Here is a 14,764-nt window from a genome sequence, read left to right on the forward strand (position 1 = left end):
ACTCTCAAACAATATAATATGTTTCTTAATCGCCTAGGATACTGACATAATCCTTCTTTTGCTGGTCAAGCTTCATTTTACGATTTGTCACTTGCTCCACTTTTGCAATCTAATTTGGAAAACAAATAACTGTCTTTCACTTTTGCTCATGCCTTATCTCACAGAGTATTAGTTAGGCTAAAAACGATTTTTATCCTACTTGAGCAGAATATCGAATTTCATAATTATTTGGATTGCATTTTTCTAGATTTTTTGTTGAAAAATTACTGTAGCGATTTGATATATATAAGGTAAAAAGGTGATTGACAAAGAAAAATTGCTGTCCAAACAAGGTAAATTTTTAGGCTCTTAAGCCCATTATGAATTTATACTATATTCTAGCCAGGAAAAGAAATAAAGTTTAGCAAAGAAACTAATGGTTTGTGCTACTCAAGAAGTACACAAGAAACACACAATCGAAAAAAATACTTTGATTAATAGATTTCCTTGCACCTTCTTCTAACCTTTTCAATAATTTTTTTACTAAATTCTGGTTCCAGACTGAGCTGGAAATAAAAAAGAAACATTATTATGCAACTGAATTTAGATGGTATGCATCCTATCTATAAGAACGTTCATGAGTGGATGAAAATTTTCTTGGTCTTACTTAAGTCTCACTCATGAGTCGTACTCTCAGCAGATGGATCTCCTTTGAAGATGATGATGATATTTTTCTCTCAATATTGATTTCAATAGAATAATACTCGTATTTAAAAGTGGTCCAATAATAAATATTTCAATACTTTTCTTTGTTAGGTTTGGCTCTTCAGATCATCAAAAGAAAATTATTTGTTTTAAACTTAAATTCCTTAATTGTTCTCCGAATTGTTTAAGACTGAAGTCAGTTTGGAGAAAGTCCAATTTCTATACCCCCACCGCCCTTCCACCGATTGATTAGTCATTTCAAAATTCCTTTTGGCATATCAAAATTCACTTGTGTGATTTATGTCCAACTTTGGTTTTGGTTAGACTTAGAGAGACAACATCAAGAATCCGGTGCTAATATAGTAATATGTATGTGTTTACAATAATCTATATGTCTTAAGATATAAACTAGATCCAAATTTAAGGTTAGGAAAAAACCATTTAACAAGAAGAAGAGTTAGGAAAAAAAAAGAAGAAAACTTCATCATATGATGATGACAATTTTTTTTTTCATTTCAAGCTCGTAAATATGAATGTATATACATGGTTATGAGTTGCAGTCATTAAATCTTTTACATCACAGAGATGCTTGCTTGCTTGCTAGAGACAAATCTGAAGTTCAACTACTTTTAATAAACAGCAATTGCAAGAGCTTCAAATTACAATCAACCTCCACCATATAACTCAATAATTGCTGACAACTGTGATCTTGCGTAGGGGCAAGAAGTCAATGACCATTTACTAAATCCTACTACTGGTGCCATTACTTCTTCTTCATGCATAGTTAAAAGAAAAAAAGAGGTTCAAGATTTTCAAGGGCTGATGACGTTAAGATCAAGAAAATTTTTCGGGATGGATCAGTTGCACATTTTCTAACCCCCTGTAAACTTCATCAGCTGAATTTTGTTGACTACTTTAAAGATGAATGATAGGTCTCCAAAAGCCAAATCCTTTTTTGTCCTTAAATCTTTCTTAGAGCAAATAAAAAGCCCCATCCTTGGTAATCCAAGTCTCGGCGCTAATTATTGCAAGATAAACAAGACTTTAGCAACCAAAATCCCTTTAATTTCTATACGTAAGAAGCTGCCAATATATTGTGTAGCCATAGTTGTTTTAGAGAGTTAATGCAACATAAAAGCTCTTTAATTGTGGCATTAGAGAGCCCCACCAAGACATATAAGTCTTGGCCTCCTGCCTTATCACTTAATTGTGACTTTTTCCAATAAAAAAATTTCGTCAACTCCTTCTTCCTGTCGACTAGGTTAGAATAGGTTATACAAATATTATCGTTACGATAAACAAAAACATAAAAGCTCTTTAATACGATACTATTAAAGCAAATTAATTCTATGGGAAATCCGTAAACATTTCTTTGCTTACTGGTCTTGATGTAGAGGAAATTTCAGTAGATGCTGAGGAGATGATGCCGATAGTCACGCACGCTTCTTGAAATTGAAGGGTTTCACAAGGCAGCAATCTTTTCAAACGTTTTACTAAAGAAATGATGAAAAGTTTCTTTTCAACCATACAAAATACTACTACTACTAGATACATGATACACCTCCTTAATGCCAAAGAGTAGTGTATATATATATATGTATTCTACTAGTAGACAGGATAGAGATAGATTTGTCAGTCATACAAATATAAAGAACTATACAACCCATGTGCTATTCTTCATCTACTTTATTTCGTGAAAGTTCAATAATTTTTTTCTCATGGTAAATAAAGGATATAAAGCATGACCCCTTTCTCCCACTTAGCAGTGCGCCGAGAGGTCTTTGCCTTTCTGGCATCATTACGCTGTTGATTTTTTCTAATGGTGAATCATAGTACAACACATGTACCGTAAAAAATAATAATAATAATAATAAAGTAGCAGACGAAGGCAAAACCAAGAAAGTTACCTGTATGTTTTTTCTTTAGATTAATTTTTTTTACACTGATGATGTATACAAGGGTCAGCGTTAGATGAATTACAATTATGTAAAATTTAACTTTGAAATTCAACTTTTACACATATGTTATAAATCAAATGGTAATAGTGTATACACTGTCAGTCTATATAAGATTTACTCTTTTTTTTTTCCATCTAACTATTAACCTGTGCGCTGTGCCATAACTTCATGTATGTTCCGTTACACATGCTTAAATGTTACTACATTTCATAACTTAGAGAGGCTCCTTTTAAACTAGGAAAAGAATTCCACAATAAGAAACTGTCCCTTTTCCCCCTCTAAGCAGCACGGCATTAAAACCAAGATTTTCAGGAAGTAAGTAAAAGGGTAGCTGGTTTCCATATTCCGCTACAATTTGCAAAATGGACCAGATAATATGAGCTCCTACCCACCATCAAATTTAAATTTTGGGAATGTAGACTAGTTATTAAGTCAAATAGACATGATAACTATGACTTGATAATTTTACCTTATACGACTACCAAGATTTTGATATCCTCAAGCAAATCATATCAAGAAAATTCACCATGACTAAATCCATAGAATAGAATACCTAGAGACAGACAAGTGAAGTAGGTTCTCTTAATAGTTAAAAAAAAAAAATTTCAGTAAAAGATTAGGGATCCAAGAAAGAACATTGTTGAAATCCCAAGCAAGGGTAAATCAGCCAATTTCCTTTCTACTCTTAGTCATAAGTAAGTGGCACATTGCATTACCCTATAAAGTAACGGCAAAGTAACAACAAAATTTTTAAAAATTATAGTCGTTTTCAGAATCCCAATTAATGACATCATAACTACAATCTTCCGTTACGCTTTTTTACCATTAAAATATTCAAATTTATCATCTTTTTCAGATTTTGATACGTTTGTATATCTGTATATACACATGTTAGACGCATAAATGCTGCAGAGTAGCAGGCGTGTATTTTTCTATGGCATTTAGTAGTATCTTAATGTAGTGAAAAGTTTGAGGGTACATGTAAAAGTATTTCACGCTTTTACAGTTTGTCACACTGACACAGTACCAACAACCAAACCAGGGAATAAAATGAAGATGGCCCTTTAGGGAAGAGAGAGAAGAGTTGGAGAATGTATGATTGCTAGAGAGAAAATGGGGTAAGAAGAAGCACAAGCAGCTCGTGGGTTCTTCATATTCACAGCTGCTGATCAAGATTCTGTTACTAGATTTCACTTTTTTTGCTGTTTCTGGTAAGATTCTGACGTTGGTTTTCAGCATAAAGATTCAATCTTTTTTAATAGATTTTATGGGGCCATTTAGCTCAAGTTTCGTGCTTTATGTTGTCATCCAATACAGGAAAGTTTTGTGCAAATTTCTTGTAATGTTCCTGTATTGCTCTGTGATTACGTTTTGATGTTGTAGAGTTCTGTAACAAGGTTTAATTTTGATTAGTCAGTTTTGTCAATGGAGAGGTTAAGAACGTTTAATCAACAATTGGCGCCATGGTCCGTCTGCATGTGTGGTCATTTTGTTGTCTTGAATTGTGTTAATCTTGCAATGTGGCGCTATTACCTAAGCTGATCTAATTGTGGATGTTTCTGATCTTTGGTTGGATTTCCTTCTGTCAGTTTTTGTAACTAAGAATGCATGTTTGAGGATGCTTTTAGCTTAACTTGGGTACCAGAGAGTTAATCTGACATCTCTTCTTCTTCATGTAATTGGACCGATGAGGGTTGTTAATTTTTGGCACTCTATACTTATAAGGGCATTTTGTACCATCTGTGTGTTGATATTTGTGATTTCAAGAATCATTCCATAATTGGAGTCTAAATATCTACTGACATGTTTTCTTCAAATTGATAGCCTTAGTTTTGACATATTTTAACCTTGCTCTTATTCACTGATCTAAAATGTAAATGAGATCTGATTTCATTTGTATCTCTTCATTTCAATGGTCCAGAACTTCTTCGTTTTTATCAGTGTGGTTACCAAAGTGAAGGATCATTGCTTCTAATCTCTCATCGTGTTTTTACATTGCAGGTATGGATTCTCTTTTTTTTTCCCTGTTGTATGACTCGTGTATAGTGTAAGGCTTAGTCAAAATATACATCTTCTTACTTCTCAATTCATGTTTCCTTGATGATTGTGATGATTAGGTGTGAGCAAAAATAAACCTATCCAAGCACCTTGGGATTAGGCTGCCTAGTCTCAACAGTTGAACCTGATACTGGCCTGGAACCATTTTGCTTACTGGTACAAGGACCTGTCTTTTGCAAGGTCAAAGCCTTTTGCATTGTTGCTTGTTGCTGGAATCATGGCAACTTTGCTCTCTTCTGAGTCCAGGCGCTTATATTCTTGGTGGTGGGACAGCCACATCAGCCCAAAGAACTCAAAATGGCTTCAAGAAAATCTTACAGGTGAATTGTTCTCTGAGCAAGATTTAATGTAATTTGGCTAATGCCCGTTGTCAGTAAGCTATGTTACTTGTGCTTGCAGATGAGAGAAACATTTTGATTGATTTTAATTTTTCAAAGTTCTGAGACAATTGTATATATTGTTAACAATCTGTCATATTCTTTTACATTCAAAGTTAGTGTCTAACTTATCGTGAACAACCATGCCGTATAAAATGCGCAAGTTGTGTCATCATGCTTAATATTTTTTTGTCTTTTCGGACATATTCCCAAGAGATGGATTGTGGATACATTCCTTGACCTTAGTTTTCTGACATTGATACTCAATGTATTCTACAAGAGTTGCATAACATGTTTTCAGGGTGATAACTTCGGCTGTTGTTAGTATTATTTGCATTTCTTTACTCCATGTGCCAATGTTTGATCTCCCATTTGTGGCACTGGGGGAAAAAAAATGAAAACTTTGCGTCGTTCACTACCAAAAGCATTGCTTGAATCTGATTGCTTTTGCTGTTGCTTCTCAAATTAACAGCCTGCAGGATAACATTATTAGAACTTTATCAGCAATTGCAGGTTGCTACTAAATACACACACACATGCTGTAGTATCCATCCAGGCTTAAATAGGCTACACCTGCTTGCACCTCTGAATGAGTGTGTGCTTGTTTAGTGGACGACTTATGTCTAATAAAGTTATAAATCAATGTGGGATTTGTTCATGGTTGTTTAAGACATATAGCTTAGAAATCCTACATCCAGGTCTTGTACTTATCCTGGAGTGCAGAACTTGTACTTTCCTTTGGGAGAAAGAAGACAACTGTTTAAATCAGACTGAACCTTGTTGGACAGGAGTGAAAAAATGGTCCTAGAGGACCTAGGTTTCTCACACCTGGGGGCATACTAGGGTGATAATAGCATTCAAATTAGCTGTCCTCGATAGTGACGTGATCATGATAAAATGGTTAAACATTTAAGTGCACTTTTCTACCCAAGAAAGGAAACTCTGAGTATTGAGCCTTCATAGCCAATGAAGACTATTGAATGAAGCCTGTTAGAGAAGACCTGTTACAAACAATGACCCTAACAATGAAGCCTGTTACAAACAATGACCCTAAGGCACGATAAACTAGTTTTGCTTTAATATGTAATCGCAAGCTTTCTTTTCTTTTTTCTTTCTTTAAAAAGAAGGAAAAAGAATGAAGGCACTGTTACATAGCTATTTCTTGTCGCAAATCATAGGTCTTTTTCCAGTGTAGTTTTTTATGTCAATTTTTCACTTTCTGATTCTACATCTGTACTAACGAGGATAAACTCTCCTGTGAACAGACATGGATGCTAAAGTAAAAGCAATGATCAAGCTCATTGAAGAAGATGCAGATTCATTTGCAAGAAGGGCTGAAATGTACTACAAGAAAAGGCCTGAGCTGATGAAATTGGTTGAGGAGTTCTACAGAGCATACCGTGCTTTAGCAGAAAGATATGATCACTTGACTGGGGAGCTGCGGCATGCTCATCGAACCATGGCAGAAGCCTTTCCAAATCAATTGCCTTTTGTACTGGATGAAGAATCACCTTCAAGATCTTTGGAACATGAGAGGGAGCCTCATACACCAGATATCCTACATCCCCTTTGTGCATTGACTGGCAAGATGAGTGAACCAAATTCTGGGGTGTCTAGTGCTGGTACTAGCAAAAGGGGATTGAAACAGCTATATGATGGGGCTGAGGAAACAGCCGAAGGAAGGTTGAGCAACACTCTGAACCATGAAGCAGAAAGTCAAAGTTTCCATGCTGAAGTATTGCAATTATCAAGTGAGAACGAGAATCTCAAAGCCAAGGCTCATTCTGAGTCTGAACGTGCACTTAAGGCAGAAAGTGAAGTTGAAAGTTTGCAGTGGGCCCTTGCTGATATGAGAACTGAAAAGGATTCTGTCTTTGTTCAGTATCAACTCTGTCAGGAGAGGTTAACTAATCTTGAAGCAGCGCTCCTTCATGCACAGAAAGACTCCCAAAGGTTCAGTGACCAGGCAATCCAGGCAGAAACTGAAGTTCAGACATTGAAGGAAGCCCTTTGCAGGGTAGAAATTGATAAGGAAGCTGCGCTAATGAAGCACAAGAAGTCTATCGAAATGATTTCTAATCTGGAAGGAATGGTATCTCATGCTCAAGAGGATCTAGAACGACTCAACAAGAGAGCCACCAAAGCAGAAAATGAAGCTCAACATCTGAATCGTGAAATTTCAAGATTGGAATCTGAAAAGGAAGCTGGCTTTCGGAAATACAATGACTGTTTGGAAAAGATTTCTCATTTGGAAAACAAAATCTCATTGGCAGAGGAGGATGCCAGGCTGTTAAAAGACCAGGCTGAACAAGCTGATATTGAAGTCAAAAGACTGAAAAAAGCTCTTGCTGAACTGAATGAGGAGAAGGAATCTTCAGCTCTAAAGTACCAACAGTACCTAAAGAGAATATCTGAACTTGAAAATGAATTATCTTCTGCCCAAGAGGATATTAAGCGTCTTAACACTGAGATGCTGACAGGCACTATGAAACTCAAGCATTCCGAGGAGAAGTGCAATCTGTTAGAGCTGTCAAATCACTCGTTACGTCTAGAGGCAGAAAACTTGATAAAGAAGATTGCAAGGAAAGATCAAGAGCTTTCCGAGAAGAAAGCGGAGTTGGAGAAGCTCCAGGTTTGTGTACAAGACGAGCACCTGCGGTATGCCCAGATAGAAGCCATGTTTCAGAGTTTGCAGACTAATCACTTTCAGTCTCAAGAAGAGCATAAAGCTCTTGCACAAGAACTCAAAACTAGCCTTCAGATGTTGAAAGACTTGGAGGTACGCAAGCATGATTTGGAACATGAACTTGAGCAAGTTAAGGATGAAAACTGTAGCTTAAGTGAACAGAAATTGTCCTCAGACATTTCAATCGAGAATCTGCAAAATGAAATCCTTTGCTTGAGAAAGATGAAGGAGAAACTTGAAGAGAATGTTGCACAACAAATTGGTCAAAGCAATAACCTTCAGAAAGAACTATCATCTCTGAAAGAGGAAATTAAGGGCCTGAACAATCGATATGAAGCCTTAGTGAACCAATTGCAGGCAGTGGGTTTAGATCCATCTTGCATTGGGTCTTCAGTAAGGAACTTGCAGGATGAAAACTCAAGCCTGAGACAAATCTGTGAAATGGAGCGCAATGAGAAAGGTGCTCTTTCCAAGAAGTTGGAGAACATGGAGGAACTTACAAAGAAGAAAGATTTTTTTGAGAGCTCCTTGTCAGAGCTAAATGGAGAGCTTGAAACATCACGTGAAAAAGTCAGGGAAGTGCAAGAGACTTGTCAATTTCTCCGTGGAGAAAAATCCATTCTTATTTCTGAAAAGGCTGTTCTTCTATCTCAATTGCAAGGCTTGACTGAGAATATGCAGAAGATCCTGGAGAAAAATGCTGTTCTCGAGAATTCTCTGTCTGGTGCAAAAATTGAGCTTGAAGGCTTGAGAGAAAAGTCAAAGGGCTTGGAAGAGATCTGCCAATTACTCAAGGATGAAAAGTCCCATCTTCTGAATGAAAGAGGTACCCTTGTTCTTCAGTTGGCAAATATTGAACGCCGACTAGAGTACCTGGAGAAAAGATTCTCAGGATTGGAAGAGAAGTGTGCTTATCTGGAGAAGGAGAAAGAATCCATGCACTCTGAAGTGGAAGAACTAAGGATCTCTCTAGGTGTTGAGAAGCATGAAAGAACAAGCTCTACACTTCAAAGTGAGACTCGATTAGTTAGTCTGGAACACCACATTCATTTGTTGCAGGAAGAAAGTAGGTGGAGGAAGAAAGAATTTGAAGATGAAATTGATAAAGCAGTAAAAGCCCAATTTGAGTTTTTCATCTTGCAAAAATTTGTACAGGATATGGAGCAGAAAAATTACTCTCTATTGATAGAGTGTCAGAAACATGTTGAAGCATCCAAATTGGCTGAGAAGCTGATTTCAGAACTGGAGAGTGAAAATCTTGAGCAACAGGTGGAAGCAGAACTTTTGCTTGATGAAATTGAAAAACTAAGGTTAGGGATATATCGTGTGTTCAAGGCACTTGGAGCTAGTTCAGATACTCTCTTTGAAGACAAGGTTGAAAATGAGCAAGTCTTTGTACATCACATTTTAGGAAATATTGAGGATATGAAGCAATCTCTCTTGCAGTCCAACGATAGCAAGCTGTCGCTATTGGTTGAAAACTCTGTTCTTCTCACTCTACTAAGGCAGCTGAATGCAGAAGGCACAGAAATTGAGTCAAAGAAGGAATTCTTAGAGCAGGAGCTGGCTGCAACCAAAGATAAGCTTCTTATCACTCAAAATGAGAAGCATGGACTTCTTGAGATGAACAGGCTGTTTAAATCACAGGTAAGTGAACAAAACAAACAAGTTATGTTTCTTGAGGAGGAATTGGAGAATCTTGGTGTTAAGCAAAGTGAAATGGTGAATGCCTACATGAATTTACAGGAGAGATTCTCTGTTGTGCTTGAAGAAAACAGATATCTGTCAAGAAAATTTTCAGAACTTAAGATGGAGAAATGCGTGTTGGAGCAGGAAAGTGATGTTCTTCTTCAGGAATCATTGGCTTTTTCAAACTTTTCTATAGTTTTGGAAAGCTATGGAATTGAGAAATCTTTAGAACTAAAATTACTGTCAGAAGATGTGGAAAATCTGAGTGGGGTTATGGATGGCCTTAATAAGGAGGTCAGCCTATTGCAAGGGAAGTTGGAGTTGGAAGAAACAAATAATATGTTGCTGAGAGATTCAGTTCAGAGGTTGGAGATGGAACTACATACAGTGAGACAGTCAAATGATGAGTTGAAGCAGGAAATTGTAAGTGTTAAGGAAGTCTTGAGTCAGAAAGAAGCTGATATTTTGGAAGCAGAAGAGAAGCTTCAAGCAGCGGAAAGCCTAAATTTGGAATTGTGCAAAACCGTGGACACACTGAAGACTGAGAGTCAAGAATCATCTTACATCAAAGAAAATCTGGAAAAGAACCTGCTTAAATTATCTGAAGACAACAGCATGCAGGGCAAGGAAATTGAAGGCCTCCGTGAAGTGAATGAGAACTTGACATCTGAACTGTGTAAACTGCATGAAAAATGCGAAGAGCAAAGGCTCAGAGAAGAGAAGTTGAGTTCAGAGCTGAAAGTTAAAAATGACGAGTATGAACTTTGGGAGGCTGAGGCTGCAGCATTTTACTTTGACCTTCAAATCTCATCCATTAGGGGAGCTCTATATGAGAACAAAGTGCAGGAGCTTGCTGAGGTTTGTGAAAGTCTCGAGGATCATTCTACTTCAAAAACTCTAGAAATTGAAGAAATGAAGGAAAATATCAGGTCCATGGAGAATGCAATAGGCGAACTAACTGCACAGTTGTCAGCATATGACCCTGTCATAGCTTCTCTGAGAGATGATGTGGCATCTCTGGAATATAATGTTTTGCATCAGACAAAGCTTGCTAAAGCTGATCATTTGGAACCAAAGGTACTGACACTGAACGCTTTCCTGCTGTTATTTGTTTAGGGCAAGGTGGGAGGAAGGGATTCTGAAAAGGTATATGCTTCTTGTTAGGAAGATTAATTTGGGAGCCTACCACTACAATGTGGCTGCTTCAGGTGGAAATTTCAGTAAACGTAAATGAAATGCTTTTGATTTTCTTAGCAATGACAGGGGAACTATGGGTTTGTTGGAAGTGTCTTTGACTGCAAATTTTTTTTTTTTTTTTTTTTTGTTTGGAAAGGAGTTTTTGGGGTGGGGGGTGTGGAGACGAAGCTTTTTTGACCTCGGAAGTTGGAACTCTAATGGTACATGTTCTGCAACGGATTTTTCTGTTTCCCTCAAGAATCTTGTAACTTGCTTTGAGTAATATTTATATTATACTTTTGCTGAAACATAATCTTTTAATTACATTCACTTTTTTGCAGTGTACCAGATTGGGAGTACTTCCTGATGAAAGTTTCCATGATAAACCAATGGACCATCAATCACCCATGCCAGTTGGCATTCAAGATTTACAGAAGCTGCAGTGTAGGATTAAGGCAGTTGAGAAGGTAATGGTAGAAGAGATGGAGAACCTTATTTTACAGGAAAGCTTAAACACACAGGCGAAGCAAGAAAGAGTTATGAATGAGACAAATGACTTGATACCTCGACTCAGCTTCGGTCAGGAAAAAGTCAAGAAGAAGGAAAAGAAGAAGGTGTCTGGGAGGAATCTCAAGTTGCAGGAAGATAAGGGAGAGGGCATTGAAATCAAGAAGGGAGCTTTAATGAAAGATATTCCGCTGGATCATGTCTCAAGTACTTCACTTCATGGATTCCGCAGGAAAGGAAATGTTTGCACAGAGAGAACAGACGATAAGATTCTTGAGCTGTGGGAAACTGCTGAGTGGCACACTCCGGATCGCACTGGAAGTGTATCCCAAATTTTGGCCTTTGCAGCAAGTGAGGGGGACATAGTATATGATCAGTTTGAAAGTACAAGGCAGATGGCAGGATGCCCGTCTACTGGTTCTGAAGTGGAGAAGGAGTTGGGTGTTGATAAACTCGAGTTGTTAACAAACATAACCATTTCAAATGAAGATGTCCACAACAGGATGATCCTTGAGAGACTTGCTTCTGATGCACAGAAGTTGACAAGTCTTCATCTGACGGTGCAGAACTTGAGGAGGAAATTGGACACAAACAAAAAGAGCCAAAAGATTAAAGATGTTGATCTGGAAACAGTCAAGGAACAGTTGCAAGAAGTCCAGGAGACGGTCATTCAGCTGGTGGATTTAAATGGCCAATTGATGAGAAATATTGAAGAGAATCCTTCTTGTTCAGGTGGAAAGTCTTCAGCAGAGTTGAAAGAGGATGAAGATGCCAGGAGAAAGGTGGTCTCGGAGCAGGCACGCAAAGGGTCTGAAAAGATTGGAAGGTTGCAATTGGAAGTGCAGAAACTCCAGTACGTCCTGCTTAAACTGGAGGATGAAAAGAAAAGCAGAGGGAAAAGCCGATTTTCCAAGAGCAAAACAACCATTATTCTCAGGGACTTCATATACAGCGGGAGGAAGAACAGTGGACAGCGAAAGAAGTCTCCCCTTTGCGGATGTTTTAAGCCTTCAACCCCTTGTACTCCTAGATGTAATTCGATCCGCCGCATGTAATGCTAATAACTGTTTTGCCTTTTTCCTTTATCAGTCTCTGCAATGGTTCTTAAATTATGTGACCGGACTATTTCTAGAAGCAGTTTTAGAAGACTGATCTGCTTAGACTAGAGGAACTGCAGAATTAGATTTGATCTAATTCAAATAATGCTGGCAGATAACAGCCCTCTATCTATTATCTGTATCTTTTAGTGCTATGTAATTCATCAGAAAATTTGCTGAGATTCACTGTATGCCTCTCCATGCATAATGCACATTTGGTCAACTTCGCCGTATGAATGGTCTTCTTAATTCCTGAAATTATGGAGAATCAGACGGCCTTGTACCAAAGATATACTACAGCATGTTAGGAGCACAAAGAGGATTATCTGTACCATTTCTGGTCCCGAGAGCAAGGTCCTTCTGATCAGCATGCATTCCAAGAACTGAGTCGTAAATCGTGACAATTATTTTTCTTTGTTCAGTTCGGATACTTAATTTATCCTTTGCACCCGTCTTCTCTAAATTGTATATCTCATCATTGCTTTTTCTGGGATGAACAATTTTGCAGGCTCAAAAAATCACACTGCGGAAGCATATTTAATTATATTTGATTACACGTATTGATTAGACGTATGCAAAACACATGGAGGAGAAGTTTTCAGTAATCACTCAAAAATTATGTACTTTACAATTACCAAGACTTTTCATTAGTCTGTTTCAATTTTTTCCTCACTCTTATATATACAAATATGAAAGTAGAGATGCAAACTTCATAACAAAGAAACTTGTGCATTAAGACGTGTGAACTGACTTGGATGACAACATATAAGCTCTGCAACACATTAACCATGTAATAGATTCATAGTCGCCACAATTTTGAAACACTTTGAGTTTTAAGCAAATTTACTAGCCAAACGATTGAGTACTGATCGCAAATGACTGTTAACTGACTAATTGAACAAACTAGTCTGGTTTAGACTTTAATTAGAACATCTTAGCAACTTTGTTGCACATGCCAAATCACAAGCTGAATGGTGTATTGTCATCTTGGAGACATGCATATTAATTGATGATGCAGCGAAAAGCAACCGTAACCATCTGATTAAGTATTCTTTTCACCGTAACCATCTGCAATTAAGTATTCTTTTGTTGATACGATAAATTCCTACACTAGGAGGAGGGGGAGGACCTGAAGAGGCCCAAGGATAATCCGGAGGAGACTGAACCACCACTGAATCAGACGGGTGCGTAGTGCAACCGTTTGGATTTTTTAAGCAAAGCCACTTTTTAATGTGGCGAATTAGTAGGAGGCAAGGTCCAAACTTTAATGCATTGGTGGTAGCCACCAACCCAAAGGCTGGTGGTTGGGATTTAATTTAATCGGTTTCACTAGCAATAACGCAAATATTCAAACTATTCTTTTTTTTTTTAAATTAGCAAACGTTCTAAGGATCTTTCTTTGATTTACTTATTATTTATAAATTTTGTTGGGTATGATTTTGACTAAATCTACAAATAAATGCATAATCAATACTTCTAATTTCTAAAGTACGCTCATGATTATTTGACGATAATTTGGCATCATTGTACTATCAGAGTCCACGACAATAATCCACAATTTACATTCATTTCTTTGAAATTTCATTAAAAATAAGAAATGATTTCGTTACAACTTACAAGCCTAGGGAAACGAAGTCCCCTAAAATCATCTTCCAACTAGGTAAGAGGGTTGGGGGTAGAGAACTAAACAATACAAAAGATTCATTAAGCTCCACGCTAGGCTATTTGTTGTGGTACACGAAACTCATGATTCATTGTCTTGATAGTAGCTCTTTGTACTTCCACTAGAATACTCCGTGGAAATTGATCAAAATACTGCTTACTTTCGGAAGGAGAGTATAATGACACAACGGTAATTATCTAATCTACTTCTATTCTTACTTTATGTGGAGGAAAAACCTTTTTCCTAGTCTCCTTTCTGAATAAAAGGTATTATACGTGTTGTATGTTGCACCAAATGGAATTATGCTTTTTGTATATTGCACTAAGTCGAATTTGAACTCCAACCTAAGAGGAGAGCTTTAATCCGCTCTCCCCAGCACCATCAAGTACTAATGTATGGCAAATTTGGATGGAAACTACTCTTAAATTGGAACTTTCCAAACGCTGTTGGTTTATAGAATTTCTATCCTCTCTCCTACTTGGATTTGGAGATGGACTCTATCCCAGCAGCAACTAGCAAGTACTAATACATTGCAAAATTGGGAACTAACCGTTAAATTGGACTTTCCCAACGCAATTGGTTTACGCGTGTCATTCTATGATATCGTTCCGCCCCCTATCGATTCCTTCAGACATCTTATACTTGTTAGCAGTACCTTCAACGTTCAGACACTTGAAAAGGTAAAAATACTTCATGAACAAGTGTTGGTCGAATAATTATCGCATCAACCCCGGTACCGAAATTCAGTTCGCATGCTGTTTGTTAGCTTGTACTGCAGGCTGTAGTTTAAGAAAGAAACCCATTCCGTGTCAGGCCCTTCATAAACCCCACTCCCCCGGGGAAATCAGGCCTTGTTTGATGGCTGGTGA

At 37.4% G+C, this 14,764-nt stretch overlaps 1 protein-coding gene across 2 annotated transcripts; it reads left to right on the top strand.

The window, feature by feature from the left end:
• Positions 1-3,656: 3,656 nt before the first annotated feature.
• Positions 3,657-12,418, top strand: LOC113738277 (protein NETWORKED 1A-like). 2 transcript variants are annotated; one of them, XM_072084358.1, is made up of 5 exons: positions 3,657-3,853; positions 4,564-4,643; positions 4,760-5,020; positions 6,343-10,529; positions 10,970-12,418. In XM_072084358.1, the coding sequence occupies exons 3-5, from the start codon at positions 4,918-4,920 to the stop codon at positions 12,188-12,190; spliced, it is 5,511 nt and encodes a 1,836-aa protein (XP_071940459.1). In that variant the 5' UTR covers positions 3,657-3,853; positions 4,564-4,643; positions 4,760-4,917; the 3' UTR covers positions 12,191-12,418. The 2 variants fall into 2 exon arrangements, with proteins under 2 accessions (XP_071940459.1, XP_071940460.1); XM_072084359.1 differs by lacking the exon at positions 4,564-4,643 and having other exon boundaries at positions 3,719-3,853.
• Positions 12,419-14,764: the final 2,346 nt, after the last annotated feature.

The sequence above is a fragment of the Coffea arabica genome, chromosome 3e, assembly GCF_036785885.1.
Source record: "Coffea arabica cultivar ET-39 chromosome 3e, Coffea Arabica ET-39 HiFi, whole genome shotgun sequence".
In the NCBI taxonomy this organism is placed as follows: domain Eukaryota; kingdom Viridiplantae; phylum Streptophyta; class Magnoliopsida; order Gentianales; family Rubiaceae; genus Coffea; species Coffea arabica.

Coding starts and splice junctions, on each gene's coding strand:
- LOC113738277 (XM_072084358.1), top strand. CDS start 4,918: ATGGCAACTTTGCTCTCTTCTGAGTCCAGGCGCTTATATTCTTGGTGG. Junction 5,021..6,342: donor GCTTCAAGAAAATCTTACAG/GTGAATTGTTCT, acceptor TCCTGTGAACAG/ACATGGATGCTAAAGTAAAA. Junction 10,530..10,969: donor CTGATCATTTGGAACCAAAG/GTACTGACACTG, acceptor ACTTTTTTGCAG/TGTACCAGATTGGGAGTACT.